Here is an 18,690-nt window from a genome sequence, read left to right on the forward strand (position 1 = left end):
ACGCCAAAGGAAGAGGGGCCTCGCCAAAGTCCCTTTAAAGGCCACGTGCATGATGGAGCTTGAGCGATTCAGCTTGGAAGATGCTGCAGAGGCTGAGCGGGAAGAGGAGCAAAGTGAGGGCAAGAACAGGTGCCCATGGATCGAATGCAGTATCCATGACACTGTTTCTAAATGGATGCTTCCTGAAGAGGCCAGAACAACCTACCTCGAAAGAGCCAGCTGCATCCCGCCACCTGTTTTCATCCTGGCTGTCAGCTTAGCTGAGGTAAGAAGCTCTTGTGAAATCCACAAATACTCTTTCTTCTATTCGTTTATTTCTAAATCTATGTTTCATGTTTTTTACTTAGATGGCATGTTCCAGAATCTCTTGTTTAATCTATAGAATTAGTTTTCTAATTCCTTTTTTACTGCAGTGATAATTATTTTTTGAAAATCATGATAGAGCCTTTACTTCTGAATTTAAGTGAGGAATCGCCTGAATGTTTCACTACATCATAAGGGTAGCAAGTCAAGGGAAAGGATCCGATCCACCCTTCTTCCCTGATAGGCTGGTCTTCAGCTTGTAGTCTTCCCTTCTACAGGCATCTTCAGCCAGGCTTTCTATCTGGTTCTGGTCGAGGTGCTTTGCAGAATGCGTCGTCTTATGCATTTTCTCCCCAAATACAAAGCTATCATCCAAAAGAAACAGGTTAAATGCCAGAGAAAATGCCTGTGGAGGAATATAGTCATGTAGGTTTCTCAGCATAAGAATACTTTTAATATAATATTTACTGTTGGGCTGTTTTAATTATATAGATGGTAGGTTTGAAAGCTGTTCAGGGCTGATTGACTATTGGAGTGGCATATAAGCCTGCTAAAGTAAATAAGTAAATAAACTGAGCTCTATTAAGAGATTCCCTGAGAGAGAAAAAGCTGCGAAGTTTCCTTTTCCATCGAAGTGCTGCAAAGGGCAGTTTTCTACCTCATGCCAATTGACCGATTGCAAGCTCCTTGGGACCACAGAGGTCACAGACATAAGGACCCTAGTGGGGACAAGGGAGTGACTGTATGGGCATTGCAGAATTCCTAGAAAACTTCAGTGTCAAGGGCTGCTTTGCAAGATTACTGAGAACCCCATGCTTAGAAATGTGCCTAAGAAGAAAACAAGTCTCGCTTCCTTACAGTATCAGTATCCCATGTAATATTTCATTTTGATTGTTTTAATACACAGAAAGGATACTAAAGAGATTAACTCCATATACCAGGTGCAAAATTGAAGACTCCAGAGGGCAGGACCAGAACCAGGGAGTCAAAACTATAAGGATTAGACTCAGATTAGATATTAGGAGGACTTTCTTGACCAGAAAATGCTATGGAATAGGCTGCCCCATGAAATGGTATCTTCCCCTTTGTGGGAGGTCTTCACAGGATGGATAGCCACCTGTTCAAAATGCTTTAGAATTTGCTCTTCAGATTGGGCTAGGTAACCTCTGAAGACCTTTATGATTCTATGAGAAATGAAAAAGAAATTAGAAGCCTGTTTAAAAAAAGGAAAAAGAAAAAAAGTACAGAAACACATTATCATACTTAAAACAGACAGCTTGATCACATGGAATAATATTGATCAATCTTTCCATTTCATCCACAACCAGTTCAGAGCAGAGAGTTGAATTTTGTTGTTTATGCATTCACTCGCTTCCGACTCTTCGTGACTTCATGGACCAGCCCACTCCAGAACTTCCTGTTGGTTGTCACCACTCCCAGCTCCCCCAAGGCCAAGTCTGTCACCTCTAGAATATCATCCGTCCATCTTGCCCTTGGTTTGCCCCTCTTCCTTTTGCCTTCCACTTTCCCTAGCATCATCATCTTCTCCAGGGTGTCCTGTCTTCTCATTACGTGGCCAAAGTATTTCAGTTTTGCCTTTAATATCGTTCCCTCAAGTGAGCAGTCTGGCTTTATTTTCTGGAGTATGGACTGGTTTGAACTTCTTGCAGTCCAAGGCACTCTCAGAATTTTCCTCCAACACCACAGTTCCAAAGCATCTATTTTCCTTCTCTCAGCCTTCCTTATGGTCCAGCTCTCACAGCCATATGTTACTACTGGGAATACCATTGCTTTAACTATGCGGACCTTTGTTGTCAGTGTGATGTCTCTGCTCTTAACTATTTTATTGAGATTTGTCATTGCTCTTCTCCCAAGGATGAAACGTCTTCTGATTTCCTGACTGCAGTCAGCATCTGCAGTAACCTTTGCACCTAGAAATACAAAGTCTTTCACTGCCTCTAGGTTTTCTCCCTCTATTTGCCAGTTATCAATCAAGCTGGTTGCCATAATTTTGGTTTTTTTCAGGTTTAGCTGCAAGCCAGCTTTTGCACTTTCTTCTTTCACCTTCATCATAAGGTTCCTCAGTTCCTCTTCGCTTTCAGCCATCAAACTGGTATCATCTGCATATCTGAGATTGTTAATGTTTCTTCCAGCGATTTTAACTCCAGCCTTGGATTCAAGCCCAGCACATCGCATGATGTGTTCTGCGTACAAGTTGAATAGGTAGGGTGAGAGTATACAACCCTGCCATACTCCTTTCCCAATCTTAAACCAGTCTGTTGTTCCATGGTCTGTTCTTACCGTTGCCACTTGGTCATTATACAGATTCCTCAGGAGGCAGACAATTCTCACTCCATGAATTGCTGAAGTCTACCTTGCAGGATCTTGAGCATTACCTTACTGGCATGTGAAATAAGTGCCACTGTTCGATAGTTTGAACATTCTTTAGCGTTTCCCTTTTTTGGTATGGGGATATAAGTGGACTTTTTCCAATCTGATGGCCATTCTTGTGTTTTCCAAATTTGCTGGCATATAGCATGCATTACCTTGACAGCATCATCTCGCAAGATTTTGAACAATTCAGCTGGGATACTGTCGTCTCCTGCTGCCTTGCGATGCTTCTTAAGGCCCATTCAACCTCACTCTTCAGGATGTCTGGGTCTAGCTCACTGACCTCCCCGTCAAAGCTATCCCCGATATTTTTATCCTTCCTATACAGGTCTTCCGTATATTCTTGCCACCTTTTCTTGATCTCTTCTTCTTCGGTTAGGTCCTTGCCATCTTTGTGTTTAATCATACCCATTTTTGCCTGGAATTTACCTCCGATGTTTCTAATTTTCTGGAAGAGGTCTCTTGTCCTTCCTATTCTATTGCCTTCTTCCACTTCCGCGCATTGCTTATTTAAAAATAATTCCTTATCTCTTCTGGCTAACCTCTGGAATTTTGCACTTAATTTGGCATATCTCCCCCTATCGCTGTTGCCTTTTGCTTTCCTTCTTTCTTGGGCTACTTCTAGTGTCTCAGCAGACAGCCATTTTGCCTTCTTGGTTTTCTCTTTCTTTGGGATGTATTTTGTTGCCCCCTCCTGAACAATGTTGCGAACTTCTGTCCATAGTTCTTCCAGGACCCTATCTACTAAGCCCAGTCCCTTAAATCTATTCTTCACCTCCACTGCATATTCCTTAGGAATACTAGTGAGCTCATATCTAGCTGATCTGTGGGTCTTCCGTAATCTCTTTAGTCTGATCCTAAATTGTGCAATAAGAAGTTAATGATCTGAACTACAGTCAGCTCCAGATCTTGTTTTTACCGACTGTATAGATGCCCACCACCTTTGGCTGCAAAGGATGTAGTCAATCTGATTTCGGTGTTGTCCATCTGGTGAAGTCCATGTATAAAGCCACCTCTTAGGTTGTTGGAAGAGAGTGTTTGTTATGCAGAGTGAGTTGTCTTGGCAAAATTCTATCAGCCTATGTCCTGCTTCGTTTTGTTCTCCCAGGCCATGCCTACCTGTAATTCCAGATGTCATTTGACTGCCCACCTTAGCATTCCAGTCTCCTGTGATGAGAACAACGTCTCTTTTAGGCATATTGTCCAGTAGGTGCTGCAGATCCTCATAGATCTGATGTACTTCAGCTTCTTCAGCATCTGTGGTTGGGGCATATATCTGGATCACTGTGATGTTAGATGGCTTGCCCTGCATTCGAATTGAAATCATTCTATCCTTTTTTGGATTGTATCCAAGAACTGCTTTAGCCGCTTTACTATTAATTATGAAGGCTACTCCATTTCTTCTGTGGTCCTCTTGTCCACAGTAGTAGATCTGGTGGTCATTTGATGTGAAGTGGCCCATTCCAGTCCATTTCAGTTCACTGACACCCAAAATGTCTATCTTTAATCTTGACATCTCACCAATAACCACATCCAATTTGCCCTGGCTCATAGATCTTACATTCCAGGTTCCAATGGTGTGTTGATCCTTAGAACATCAGATTCACCATTCACCACCAGCACCGTCGGCCGCTAGCCATCCTTTCGGCTTTGAGCTAGCTGCGTCATCACATCTGGGGCTAGTTGAACTCATCCTCTGTTCCTCCCCAGTAGCATTTGGACCATCTTCTGACCTGGGGGTCTCATCTTCCGATGGTATATTGACATATCTCTGGTTGTACTGATCCATTTAGTTTTGACGGCAAGAATACTGGGGTGGGTTGCCATTACCTTCCCCAGGGATCGCATTTAGTCTGACCTCTCTGTCATGACCTTCCCGTCTGGGGTGGCCCTTCACGGTTTAGCTCATGGCATCACTGAGGTGCTCAAGCTCCAGCGCCATGACAAGGTAATGATCAGTTGCTGAAGAAAGAGTTGAATATATTTCATTAATTCAGAACAGTAAATCAGTAGTGGCACAGTCTTTCCACTTTTTTTAATCTTTTTTTTTTTTGCAGCATCTAAATTTGTAGTCCTTCATATACTGATAAATTCCAAATGTTTGGTATATAATTCAAAATCTCATTCACATCTCCAGACCTTATTATTTTTCCCAAAACCATATTGTCAAGAATATTAAATCAATATGGGACCTCAATAGGGCAAGCCCATATCATATGTGCAAGCATTGCCTCCATTTTCCTAAATGGTGATGGGGAAGCCTGTGCCCCACCCCCTGGGGTTATTGATCTACGTCTCCTGTTTGTTTCAGACATTGTGGCTTTTGGTGATAGATTGTGGGAAGAGTAGTTTGGTATCATCTGGAAGTCCATTCCTTTTGTTAACTTTCTGAAAGATGTATTTCTGGCCAACCTAAGTGGTTAGAGGGACAGGCACCAGTTGCTTTCTTCTTAACCTGCACTGTTATCCGAATCAAGTATCAGACTGAAGGTCTTTCCCTGTTTATTTCTAGCTGGCAACGTTCATTTATTATGCTGTTTGGAAGCCGCAGACACAATGGATCACTCTAGATATGGGTATCTGGGAAAGTCCATTTATATACAGACCTGACAAGCGGAAGGAAGCCTGGAGATTTTTGTCTTACATGTTTTTGCATGCTGGGTAAGCAATCTGTTATGCTCAGTTTAACATGTGCTGGTGGAGGCTTTGGGTTTTGTTTTGCTTTGTTGTTTTACTTTGATTTCCATTGGGATTTAAGCTGCTTTATTGCCTTGGGCTAAGAGCACAGAGAGAGCCTGCAGAACTACTGAGGGTCTAATTGTATTTAATTATTTCATTTCCAGTTAAGTTACTCCTGGTATTTGTATAGTTATGTTGAACATTGAATATTTATATGTTTGTTAAATTTGTATCCCATTTTATCATTAAAAATAATCTCAAAATGTGCTGTGATTTTTTTTTCTGAGGAAGCTAAGTATTAATTTCAGATTCATCTTTCCTTCTGCAGCCTTGAACATATCATAGGGAACCTTCTTCTGCAGCTCTGCTTGGGGATTCCCCTGGAATTGGTTCATAAAGGACACAGAGTTGGAGTTGTGTATCTTGCAGGAGTGATTGGAGGCAAGTAGTGTCAGGGAAAGGCTTGATAGCAATTAAGCCATTTTTCAGCACAAAGCAGTATTTGAGTGATAGCCCGTTGAAATGCTGGGCCTGAATGTTTACATTTGCAAATCAAAAAGCATCTTGCACTTTAACTTGCATGTCTATATCCAGACCTATAACTACTTAGTCATGCCAAACAGCCAGTATTATCTTGGTTAATTGATCTAACTCTCTTTAGGTTCTTTGGCAAGCTCCATCTGTGATCCGCTGCAGGGTCTAGTGGGAGCATCAGGAGGTGTCTATGCTCTGATTGGAGGATACTTCATGAATATTCTAGTGGTAAGGGGGTTGCTTGCGCATGGGGGGGGGGGGTTAAGATTCTCTTTCAAGTGATGCAACCAGATGTAGAACCTAGGTGTCAAGAGTTATGCATGACAACCCTAAAAGTTCATGAATTTTACAACATTTTTCCTCCTGTTCCTCTCATGGCTAAGATAAGAGGTAATATCTGCTACAGGTAGTCCTTGCTTAACAACCATTCATTCAGCGACCATTCGAAGTCACGGTGCTGAATTAATGGTAATTATGACTGGTCCTCGAATTTACGGCCGTTGCAGTGCTCCTGCAGTCACATGATCAGAATTCAGGCACTTGGCATCTTGCCCACGCTTATGACCATAGCATGTGCTTCAACTCCCCCCACCTGCTTATCTACCCCATCTCTGCCTAACAACCACAATTGGGACTACCAGAAGTGCCGTCGCTAAGCAGTGTGGTCATGTGATGTTTTACCTAACAACTGCTTCTCTTAGCAATGGAAATCCCCATCCCAATTAAGGTTGTTAAGCGAGGACTACTGGTAGACCCACAGCTCTGAAAGAAAACTATCCCCCTCCCTGCCTTGTGTCACTGGCCAGAGTTTTCATAATCCAAACCTGCTTTTACAAAGGCACAGAATATCATCCCTGAGCTGGCTGAAACATACATCTGTTTATGGGTCTTCAGAGAAGAAAAAGTCTCAGATGAGAATTAATTTGTAAGAAATACAGACAGTAATAATTATTCCGTTAAGTGGAGTCCTTGGTGCTCTCTGAGCTTGGTTGTTTGCTTGGAGACATTTCGCTACCTGGCTAGGTAACACAGTCAGTGCGAGGGAGTGTGGGGTTTGCTCTCTGCTTATATACAGTAGCTTGCCCTGCCAGTGTTGGGGGTGTGTGGTTTTCTCCTTGGTAGTTCCTCAATTAGGGTATACCTAATAATAATACCAACAGGATATACCTAATCATAGAACTACCAAGGAGAAAACCACACCCCCACCAACACTGGCAGGGCAAGCTACTGCATATAAGCAAGGAGCAAACCTCACACTCCCTCGCACTGACAATGTTACCTAACTGGGTAACAAAACGTCTGCAAACAAACAACCAAGCTCAGAGAGCACCAAGGGCTCCACTGTTCAACCCTGAGCTACATTTTACTTATTTATTCATTCAATTTCTATAGCCGCGCATCTCAGCAAGTGACTCTGGGCAGCTTATATACATATACAGTATTCTCTTCTATCCTGTTAAGGTCTAATCATAATGTAAAATAAATATGACCATTCACAAGTACTGTTGATTTAATAACCTTGGTATCAAAAGTTAGTTAACACTTATAATGTGAAAATAACTGTTAATACCATATCAGCCGTTCAATAATGGAATTGCCCTGGGAAGCAGTGGACTTTCCTTCAAGGTATTTAAACAGAGGATGGAAGGCCACCTATCAGGGATGCTGTCAGAGTGGGTTCCTGCATTAGGCATAGGATCAGAGTGGGTGATCTCTTAAGATCCTTTCAAATCCTTATATTCTATGATTCTGTGATCTTAATTTGATCCATTGGTGATATAATTTAACTTTTTGGTAAGTAGCTTATAGTTTGATATGGAATTGATTTAGAGTTTGTTCCTATCTCTTTTTCTTTCAGAACTTCCGAGAAATGATTCCTCTGTTTGGAGTTGCAAGACTGCTGTTCATCAGCCTAATAGGTAACTTTTCTATGTGCTCTGTTCTGAGCTTGAATCAATTCCTAAACTAAAACTGGAGAAATTGCCACCCACTTTTTCTCTCCCATCCTCAGTTAAGCATATCTACAGTTCTTTTCTTCTTTCACATACCAAATTAGCCATGGGGGAAAAAAACTTTGCATTTTGACATCTTCTTTCAGCTTGGATGAGGCTGGTATGTGGGGAGATTTAAAAGAAGCCATGTTCTGTGTAATAACAGAAAAACAAGCTATTGGCTTTTATTTTTTGGTCTCATCGAAGACAAAATACACTTAGGGAGAAGATCTGCAATGTTATTTTTAATAACTTTGGGGAAGAATTTTGAACTGAAAGGGATTACTCTGCTTCATTCATGGAGAGTTTGAATCCATATGGGGAAAGGAAATTTGGGGTAGTGACTATGACAACACATTAAATGGCTCTTCACTCTTTCATCTTTTTCTGCAAAATAAACAGAAAAATGATAGAGTGAGGAGCCATTTAATCTGTTGTTATAAAAATTCATAAATCAAAGTATTTGGGAGTTGCATGCTGATATAAACTGGGAGGGGAAAAATAAAAAACTTGGCCGACCTCTTCTTCCAGGGTTCTCCAATAAGAGATAATTATGAAATGGTGCCCCTGAACATCCCGTCGTCCCCTTGTCTGTCCAGCTGTGGAATTCCTAAACCGTCTTCCCAGAGCTTTTCACTTTGGTCCGGTTCTAGAAAAAAATGGAAAGAAAAGCACTTCAGATCAGTGGTCCCTGCTGCTTCTTAATGTAGCGTATTCTCCAACTAAGTGAGGCAGGAATGATGGCTTCTTGGTGTGCCTTATATGAACAGATGGCATAAATCCATTATTTATGGATTGTACCAACTAATAACTACTCTCTTCAAGGCCCCATTCCCTGATGCTATGTAATCTATCAGTGCAGATAGAAAAATCAATCCAGTCCTGAACTAGATTCAGTTTCTCATTCCTGGAATGTAATATGTTGGTATACTCTACGAACAGGTTACACAATGCATTATGTGTTTGGGGGAAGAGAGAGAATGAAGTACACTGGACAATTTTAATTTCTTCAGAGAAGATGGCTCCAGCTTTACACGGCCTTCTATTGAGAGACTTAGACTTCACTCCAGTGCCAAAGCTAGCCCTTTTTAAATAACTCCTATCTACACATTCCTTTGGGAACGTCTCAGTGGGGTGGGACATTCTGCAAATTTGGCTTCTGACTATTTGTATTAAATTCCTAGTTGGAACAGATGTAGGATTTGCTTTGTACAGAAGATTTCTCTCTCCTTTAAGTGGGCTTCAGGTAAGTGCATATTTCCTCTTAAAAATTACCTTCCCTCTCTTAGCTTGCTTGTTCTTCTTGCTGCCAGTTCTGATCAATAATTTAGCATTCTTTTCTTTTCTATGCAGACTTGCACCAGGTACTTCTCCTTACTACATTTTCTGAATGCTGTATTTTCTCCCTCTACATCTTGTATTAAGCTGACTTGTTCTCCTCTTTTCCCTTTCTAGCACACATTGCAGGATTAGAACTAATCAAGTCTATACTAGCAAGTCAATACTGGAAATTCTAACTGAGAAACTTCTGAGGTTCACATGTCAGAAAGAAAACTGTTTACACATTTTAGGCTGCAGTTGAAAGTGGATAAATCTTTTCCTTGCAGAATCTTAACATGCACTGTTGAGATCTGGGCATGCTCTTTTGGACCTGCATTTGTCTAGGGCCTCTGATTGTGGCAAGGTAAAATGAACACCCTTTCTCTATAAAGGTTCCATATGTACAAACAGAATCAGTAGAACACAGCAAGTTAATCATATGCAGAGCTGAGAGCTGCAGCTTGGAGATATGTTTTTGAGAGGACCATTGACTTCTTTCAATAAGGAAAGCAATTATTTCACAGAGGCCCTGACTTCCAGCAGCACGAATCAAGATTCTCCTTAGAACTAGGTACATTTCTGTTTCTGAGGAGACGGAGAGGTGGACTACTTTGGATTCAGTTGCCCGCTAGGATTCCTTTTGGAAACCTTCTCCTTGTCTTCCAATTTCCTTCTTGTGGAGTCTCCACTCTTTATTCCTGTTTCATTAGGGCAAAGTCCCTTACCTGGGAACTGTTCTTGCAAATCCCTTTGCAGCTGTCATTGCCCATGCTTACACCCACTGCTTTGTGATGCTGGGCAGCACCAAAATCCTGCACACTTGCCAATATTTCTGTTCTGGTTTTCACTAATGCTGCAATATTCTTTGTGTTGTCCTTTGACTGTTTGCACCAAAGGTTGACTCTCCAAGCAGAAATATACCCATTAAATATGTGTGTTTTTTCCCTTAAGGTTTCCTTCGTGGCCCACATTGCAGGCGGTCTTGCTGGAATGTCAGTAGGTTATGTCATATTCAGCAATTTTGATAAAAAATTCATTAAAGATCCTAGATTCTGGATTTGTATAACTGCATATTTAATCTTTGTGGGACTTGCTATATTATTCAATATGTTTTTCTCACCAGCAAACCAGTAGAACACAGCATCTGAGAATAGTGTATAATTCTGAAGGATAATTTTAAAAACCTTTGAAAAAACTGGTTTATGTGATGTTTTTAGTATTTTTATTAGTCCATCTTATTCCTTGCATTGCAGTACTATGACAACATGACTTTCTTTTAATACGAAGCAGCAGTGCTTTTTAATTGCTAAATTGTTCAGACTTTCAGTTGCTTCTGACTCTTTGTGATTTGATGGAAATCCTTTTGCTAGAATTGTCTGTCAGTTACTGATTGAGTTTTTGGAACCTCCTGCTTGTATCATTAGCGTATCTAGCTACCATGCCTTCTGTCAGCTTCTTTTTTGACTGCCTTTGATTTTTCCAAGGGGGTCTTCTTCAGTGACTCTTGACTCTGAATTATATATTGCAAATTATTTGCAGTGCTGTATCATAGTTCCATCCATACAGAAACTTTCTAGTATCTGACAAGCCGATCATGTGTGCAGATGACCTATCTTGAGATGGACCTCACCTGTTTCTGGTCTGGCGAAAGCTTGCCGGTGTTCAGTTGCTTGGAAGAGAACTCCTTAAGATCATCAGGTTACACTTCATCCAGCATCATTTCATGTCTCATAAATTGGAGTAGACTGATTCAAGTGGATAAATATATTCATTTTGAAAGGGGGCAATAAATATTTCACCAACTCAGGTTTCAGGCTGGGGTATGGGTCTGAAACAGCACTGATTACATTTGTGGATGAAGGGGGTGAGAATGGGGGTAGCATGCCCATCCTTCCTTACTGTCATGAGTGCCGTTGAGCTGAAGACATCAGCACAACGGCACACATGACAATAACGAGGAAGCAGAGGAAGGGACTTAAGATAAGCATAGCACGCACAACAACAGACACAGACCCCGGCCGGATGATTCAGCCATCAGGACACAAAAGAGGAAGAAGGAAAGACAAAGACAAGGCGGATCACGAGGCACACCCAAGCTGTTAGCAAAAGCGCAACAGAGATCGCCCAGCTGACAGCAATCACTGGCTGAAGGAGGAAACCGATTATGGGCAATCCCGGGGCACCAGCTGGGGCCCCGCAACCCTTCACCTACCGGAACAAAAGCATGCAGGACAAAGGGGGGATGACGCAACCCAAGGTGAGGGGGCGCTGACCGGTGCGGGGTATTTAAACCCCGCACCGGCGCGCTCCCTTCACTCTCAGCTTTTTTCGCGTCTAGCTCTACGTTTGAATAAACCTGAACCTGCTCTTCTCTGAATCAGCGTCTGTGTTTTACTCAGCGGTAGGCAGCGCAGGACATAAAGCTGAGAGACACAAACTCAGCCTCGCAGAGCCCCACCGAACAACAACAAGCCGCGGGAGGAATAGACGGCGAGAAGAACAAGAGCGATGGGGCCGACACGTCACGGCCAAGGCGGGCGAACCGCACGGCAAGAAGCGGAGGAGGACCGATCGAGGCCAGAGGCACCGCGGACCCCAGGAGCCACGGACACCCTCCCGGCCCACCCCGAGCCTCAGCTCCAACCCCAGAGGGAGACGGAGGCGGAGGCGACCCGGCCACGGGAGGGAGCAACATACCTCCCGAGACCCGCGGAGACCCCCCCGCCCCACATTGCACCCCAGCCACAGGCGTGGAGTGTCAGCCCAACTGCGGGAAGCACGGTGGAGGACGGAGAAGCAACCCAGCCGATGCACTCCCAAATGGAGGAAGCTGACCAGCGGACGGGAACGCCTGAACCCCACCGGCGGCTCAACCCTGCGGAAACACCGACAGACCCGACCCCAGCTGCGGCGCGGATCTCGGACGGGGAAACACAAGCCAGACTCGCGGCCATGGAGGCCCAGCTAAAGGACCTCAGGACCATGCTGCAATCGCTGATGTCCCCCACGCCGCACAACGACGTTCCCGTGCAGGTACACACCCCGATCCACACCCCGAGCGGGTCGACGCACTCCCATGGGCCAAATGCTAACCAACAAGCGGCCCAGGCGGACGAAGCCATGGGTCGGGAAGCGAGAAGAGGGGACTCACCGAACGCCTGGGCCCCAAAGGACTTCCCCATTTTCTTCGACGGGAACCCCGCGAAACTGTCGTTCTTCATCACGAACGCCAGGGAGTTCATGGGACGGCACGGACACTCCTTTAACTCAGAAGCGGACAAGATCGCAGCCATGGCGATCAAACTACAAGACCGGGCGGCGGACTGGTACGTCCAAATGTACGAGTCCAACTCCCCCGCCCTCTCTGACTTCCATGCCTTCATCACCGAGATGAAGCGCTACTTTGAGGACCCGCTAGCCAAAGAGAGGGCTAAAAGCGCACTCCAAAGCCTCAAACAGGGCGCACGAACTGTCCCGGACTAAGCCCTCGAATTTAAAGCCCTCGCAGGGAAGATCAACGACTGGTCCGAGACCACCCTGCTAGAAATGTTCAAAAGGGGCCTCAACCGCGAGGTACTCCAATGGGCTCTCTACCGGGACGACCCGGAGACTCTGCAAGGCTGGATCCACCTCGCGGGGAGAGCGGAACACGTGCACCGCACCTTCCTAATGGCGACGACGGAAGACAAAACCAACACCAGCCCAAAAGTACCCGCGCCACACTTGGGGCCGGCCGGTCCCACATATCAAAGGAAGAAATTTACTTGCGGGCCCTGCGGGAGGTGCGGAAAAATGGGGCACAAAACGGCAGATTGCTTCTCCAACCGAACCCTAGCTAGCGCTCCCAAACCCGCACTGAAACCTAGCCTCAAACCGACGAACCCGCCGCCGCCCCCCCACCGCCGAATGACCGGAGCCACAGCGACACCGGACGAAGGCTGGGACGCTTACTTGGGGGGAGAGGACACCGAAGACCCCGACCAGCCGGCGGGAAACGCTCCCCGCCTGCCCTAAAACGCGCCGCGAGGCAGGTGGTGGGACAGAGGCGCGGATCACTTCGACAAAGCGGCGAAAGCTCCGTAATAATGGCGGCAATCAAGCTCTCCGTGGGCAACGGAGCCACCACGGCCGCGGCACTAGTGGACTCGGGGTGCTCCAAAAACCTGATCCACCCCAACATAGTCGCCAAACTCGACCTACGCTGCCTCCCTCTCCCCACGCCGCTGGCATTTCACCAGCTGGACGGCTCAACAGCAGGAGGAAAACCGGCCACGATGCAGACCGAGCCGGTCACCCTACAAATGGGCACCCACACCGAACGAACATCGTTCGTGGTAACCCACGTAGGGCGGCCCATCGTAGTCTTGGGAATACCATGGCTCGCGACAAACAACCCGCGCATCAACTGGAAGACCCGCACCTTCCAATTCGACGACGGCACGTACCGGGCGCCAGTTCCGGCGGGCAGGACCAACCCCACTGTGGGACGGGCAGAGGCGGCAACCCAGGACAACATAGCTACCCCAGAAGACCTACCTGAGCAATACGCTGACTTCTCAGCGGTCTTCGGAGAGGCAGAAGCTGATCAACTACCCCCCCACCGCAAGACGGACTGTAGGATTGACCTGCTGCCCAATGTCCCCTTACCTAGGCCGAAGATTTACTCGATGACCCCGAAGGAGATGACAACCCTCCGGGAGTTCATCGACAAAAACCTAGAGAGGGGCTTCATAGAGCCGGCATGCTCACCGGTCGGAGCGCCCGTCTTATTCCGGGAGAAAAAAGACGGCACCCTACGGCTCTGCACCGACTACCGGGGCCTCAACGCAGCTTCCCTATCCAATAAATACCCCTTACCCCTCGTGAAAGATATGCTCACCCACCTGTCCATGGGCAGAGTATTCTCCAAGCTGGACCTTCGCGAGGCGTACTACCGAATCCGAATCAGGGAGGGGGACGAATGGAAAACTGCGTTCAACTGCCCCCTAGGTGCCTTTCAGTACAAAGTGCTGCCATTCGGACTAGCAGGGGCCCCGGGGGTGTTCATGCAGCTCATCAATGAGGTTCTGCATGAACACCTGTTCAAAGGGGTCCTGGTCTACATAGACGACGTCCTTATCTACTCCAAAACGCACGAGGAACACGTGACCCTAGTCAGACAAGTCCTCGAGAAGCTAAAAAGGGCAAAACTCTATGCCAAACCCTCAAAGTGCGAATTCCATAAAGCACGCCTAGACTACCTGGGGTACCGAATCTCTGGGGAAGGCATTGAGATGGACCCCGCAAAAGTCGAGGCGGTGGTGAATTGGGAACGCCCCCGTAACAGGCGCCAACTCCAGAGCTTCCTCGGCTTCGCAAATTTCTACAGGTCATTCACACGGGGGTTCGCGGAGATAGCCCTCCCCCTAACAGACCTCCTCAAAACTAAAGGGGTGGGGGACACACAACGCGCCAAGAACCCGGGGACAGTACTAAATTGGACTCCCGTGTGCCAAACCGCATTCAACAGGCTGAAAGCGCTGTTCACCACGGAGCCAATCCTTGCGCACCCGGACCCAGAACGGCCGTTCGTGGTCCAAGCCGACGCCTCAGACTTCTCCCTGGGGGCCATCCTACTCCAAAAGGACCCCACAGGAGTCCTGAAACCATGCGCCTACCTGTCGAGGAAATTCTCTGAGACAGAAAGGCGTTGGCACGTCTGGGAGAAGGAAGCCTTCGCAGTAAAATCGGCGCTGGAAACATGGAGGCACCTACTGGAAGGAGCCACCCAACCATTCGAGGTCTGGACAGACCACTGGAACCTCGAGGCCCTCCGGACGCCCAGACGCCTCAGCCCAAAACAGGTCAGATGGGCCCAATTCTTCAGCCGCTTTAACTTTCAGCTGAAGTTCATGCCGGGTAAAAAGAACTTCCTGGCTGACGCCCTCTCCCGACTGCCCCAAGACGAAGAGCCCGCCCCAGATATGATGAGGACGGTCCTATCCGCTTCCCAGCTGGGGATGGCTGTGAACACCCGGAGCGGCGCTCGGAGGCAGCCCAACCCCACGGCGCAACCGACGGTGGGGCAACCAGTGACCAGACGGCGCCAACTGCAACTGCCAGGGGGGATACGCGCGGACCTCACCGCCGCCCTCAAAACCGACCCTTGGCTACTAGCAAACCCCGACAAGGTGACGATGGCACAGGACCTGGCATGGGGGGAAGGCAGAATATATGTCCCGGACTCGCAATGCCAGGCGATCTTGCGCAGATCCCACGACACCAAGCAAGCGGGACACTTCGGGTTCCTAAAGACCCTGCACCTAACACGACGTCAATTCTGGTGGCCCGCGCTGAGACGGGACGTGAAAGCCTATGTAGCATCCTGCCCGACACGCGCCAGGGCCAAACGGGCACCAGGTAAGCCCCCGGGACTTTTACAAACAGTGGCGGAGCCCTCCCGCCCATGGGAGGAAATCTCCATGGATTTCATAGTAGATCTCCCACCCAGCCAGAAGAAAACGGCCATTTGGGTAGTGAAAGACTACTTTTCGAAACAGGCCCACTTCATCCCCTGCTCATCGGTCCCGTCCGCCCAACAACTAGCCAAACTCTTCCTTATACACGTGTACAGGCTACACGGATGTCCCGCACGCGTGGCGACCGACAGGGGCACACAATTCACCTCGAAATTCTGGCGGGCCTTCCTAAAGCTGACGGGGACCCAACAAGCCCTATCCACGGCCTGGCACCCCCAGACGGACGGAGCCACAGAGGTCCTCAATGCCACCCTGGAACAATTCATACGCTCATACACCAACTACCACCAAGACGACTGGGTCGAACTGCTCCCGTTCGCAGAAGTCGCATACAATAACGCCGTCCACACGAGCAAGGGGAAAACCCCGTTCAAAGTAGTCTCTGGGCGCGACTTCGTACCCATACCGGAGCTACCGCAACCCCCGGGACCCCAAGTGGACGCTAGTGACTGGGGACGGAAGATAGCGGAATCGTGGCCAATAATCACGGCAGCACTGAAGGAAGCACAGGCGGCCTACAAAGAGCAAGCCGACAAGCACCGGCGCCAGCAACCGACGTTCCAGGCAGGGGATATGGTCTACCTATCCACCAAATTCCTGAAGTCACCGCAACCCTTGAAAAAACTGGGGCCTAAGTATATCGGGCCGCTTCGAGTGACACAGGTAGTGAACCCGGTGGCAATACGCCTGGACCTGCCGCACAATCTACGGAGACTCCACCCGGTCTTTCACACCAGCCTCCTGAAACCTGCAACCACCTCTCGATGGCACCCAAGCACGGCACCGCCCTCCCCATCGACGGCCAACAACATTTTGAAGTAAGAGACATACTCGACTCTCGCCGTCAACGGGGAACACTACACTACCTAGTAAGGTGGAAACACTTCCCCCACCCAGAATGGGTGGCGGCGCAACACGTTAAGGCGCCAGACCTGACCCGGGCATTCCACAGGACGTACCCCGACAAGCCAAAGGGTCGCCAAGCCGAACCGGCCCCTGAACACCCTTTCCCCCGCGGGCCGCCCCCCCACCTGCCGCGCCCCCAGGGGAAAGGGCCCCCCAAGCCCGCGACTTGAGTAGACCTCCTCCCCCCCGGGACTCACCCTCCCCCCGCCCCGAGCCCATGAGAGAGCAACGATTGGTCACCAGTGCATGCCTGGGGGCAACGCCCAGGATGCACACATACAATGGCAATCGCACAACGCATAAAGATAAGGTTCCTACCTGGAGCTGAAAAGCACCCGACCAGCCACACCTCTTCCCTCGACGAACTGAGCCAAACAAGCAGGGTGTGGCCGGGGCATGCGCACGCCCAGGGTGTGGTCGGGGCATGCGCACTCGGAACACACCCTAAAGATGGACACGAGGTAGAAGGCGGAACAGAGGGAGGGGCGAAAACACTCTGGCGGGAAATTTAAAAAAACAAACAAACAAACCATTTTTGACAGCTCTCCTGGAGAAAACCAGAAGGCCGGGGGGGGGCACTATTCGGACGGGGGGCAGTATGTCATGACTGCCGTTGAGCTGAAGACATCAGCACAACGGCACACATGACAATAACGAGGAAGCAGAGGAAGGGACTTAAGATAAGCATAGCATGCACAACAACAGACACAGACCCCGGCCGGATGATTCAGCCATCAGGACACAAAAGAGGAAGAAGGAAAGACAAAGACAAGGCGGATCACGAGGCACACCCAAGCTGTTAGCAAAAGCGCAACGGAGATCGCCCAGCTGACAGCAATCACCGGCTGAAGGAGGAAACCGATTATGGGCAATCCCGGGGCACCAGCTGGGGCCCCGCAACCCTTCACCTACCGGCACGAAAGCATGCAGGACAAAGGGGGGATGACGCAACCCAAGGTGAGGGGGCGCTGACCGGCGCGGGGTATTTAAACCCCGCACTGGCGCGCTCCCTTCACTCTCAGCTTTTTTCGCGTCTAGCTCTACGTTTGAATAAACCTGAACCTGCTCTTCTCTGAATCAGCGTCTGTGTTTTACTCAGCGGTAGGCAGCGCATGACACTTACTCTCAGTGGCCTTTGATACCATCGACCATGATATCCTTCTAGGCTCTTAGGAGTTGGGTGCACAGTGTTATACTGGTTCTTCTCCTTTCTGTGGGGTCAGTTCCAGGCAGTGTTGATGGGAGGATAGGATGGGGAGTGCACAACTTCATGTTGTACACCAATTGTTTTCCTTCCTGGATGAGGTACATGGTCACTCATGCTTTGGTCACCTCCAAAATGGATTACCACAATGTGCTCTACATGGGGCTGCCCTTGAAGAACCTCCTAAAGGTTCAATTGGTCCAGAATGCAACAGCACAGGCAATTATGGGTATGTTTCATTATGCCCATATTATACCTTTGCTCTGCAAGCTGCACTGGCTTGCAATTTGCTTCCAGATGCAATTCAAAGTGCTAGTTATTACCTACAAAGCCTTGCATGGCATGGGGCCAGGGTATTTGAAGGATGGTCTTACTCCCATTGTTTTTACGCATCCCATTAGGTCAGGCAGAAGGGGCTCACTCTGCCTTCTGTCAATCAGTAATTGTTATCTTGCGGGACAGGAAGCATGCTGTTTCCATAGCTGCACCTGCCTCTTGGAACACCATAGCACACTCAACCTTTGGCTGGCCCTGGCTCTGCTCAACTTTCAGAAAGCTCTGAAGACCTAGCTGTTCTCTTAGGCATGGGGGCCAGAGCTAGTGAATGGAGTTTTCTGGAACCATCTTCTGTTAGTTGGCTGCGAGGTACATACATACATAAAAATAATTTATGTTGCATTTTAAAATACTTGTTAGCTGCCTAGAATCAAGATGGGTGGCCTTATAAATCAATTTAAATAAATAAAATTAAAATCAATATTTAAATAAACAATTGGATGTGGTGGTGGTTGGGGACTGAGTAGAAAACTCTGGCACTTGTAATTCTTCTTGCTCCTTTGGTATG

The 18,690-nt window shown here is 47.7% G+C and overlaps 1 protein-coding gene and 1 long non-coding RNA gene across 2 annotated transcripts in view; one reads left to right on the plus strand and one right to left on the minus strand.

Moving 5' to 3' along the window:
* Positions 1-10,762, plus strand: RHBDL2 (rhomboid like 2). The gene is made up of 7 exons (XM_063312033.1): positions 1-265; positions 5,207-5,355; positions 5,702-5,814; positions 6,035-6,135; positions 7,766-7,826; positions 9,083-9,144; positions 10,170-10,762. Exons 1-7 carry the CDS (start codon positions 50-52, stop codon positions 10,350-10,352), a joined length of 885 nt encoding a protein of 294 aa, XP_063168103.1. The 5' UTR covers positions 1-49; the 3' UTR covers positions 10,353-10,762.
* LOC134503283 (uncharacterized) overlaps positions 7,962-18,690 on the minus strand; it is a 22,191-nt gene continuing 11,462 nt past the window's right edge. The window contains exon 3 of the long non-coding RNA XR_010068527.1: positions 7,962-8,547. This is a non-coding gene — a long non-coding RNA (uncharacterized LOC134503283). The remainder of the gene's footprint in view (positions 8,548-18,690) is intronic.

This window comes from Candoia aspera, chromosome 10 (assembly GCF_035149785.1).
Source record: "Candoia aspera isolate rCanAsp1 chromosome 10, rCanAsp1.hap2, whole genome shotgun sequence".
Classification (NCBI taxonomy): domain Eukaryota; kingdom Metazoa; phylum Chordata; class Lepidosauria; order Squamata; family Boidae; genus Candoia; species Candoia aspera.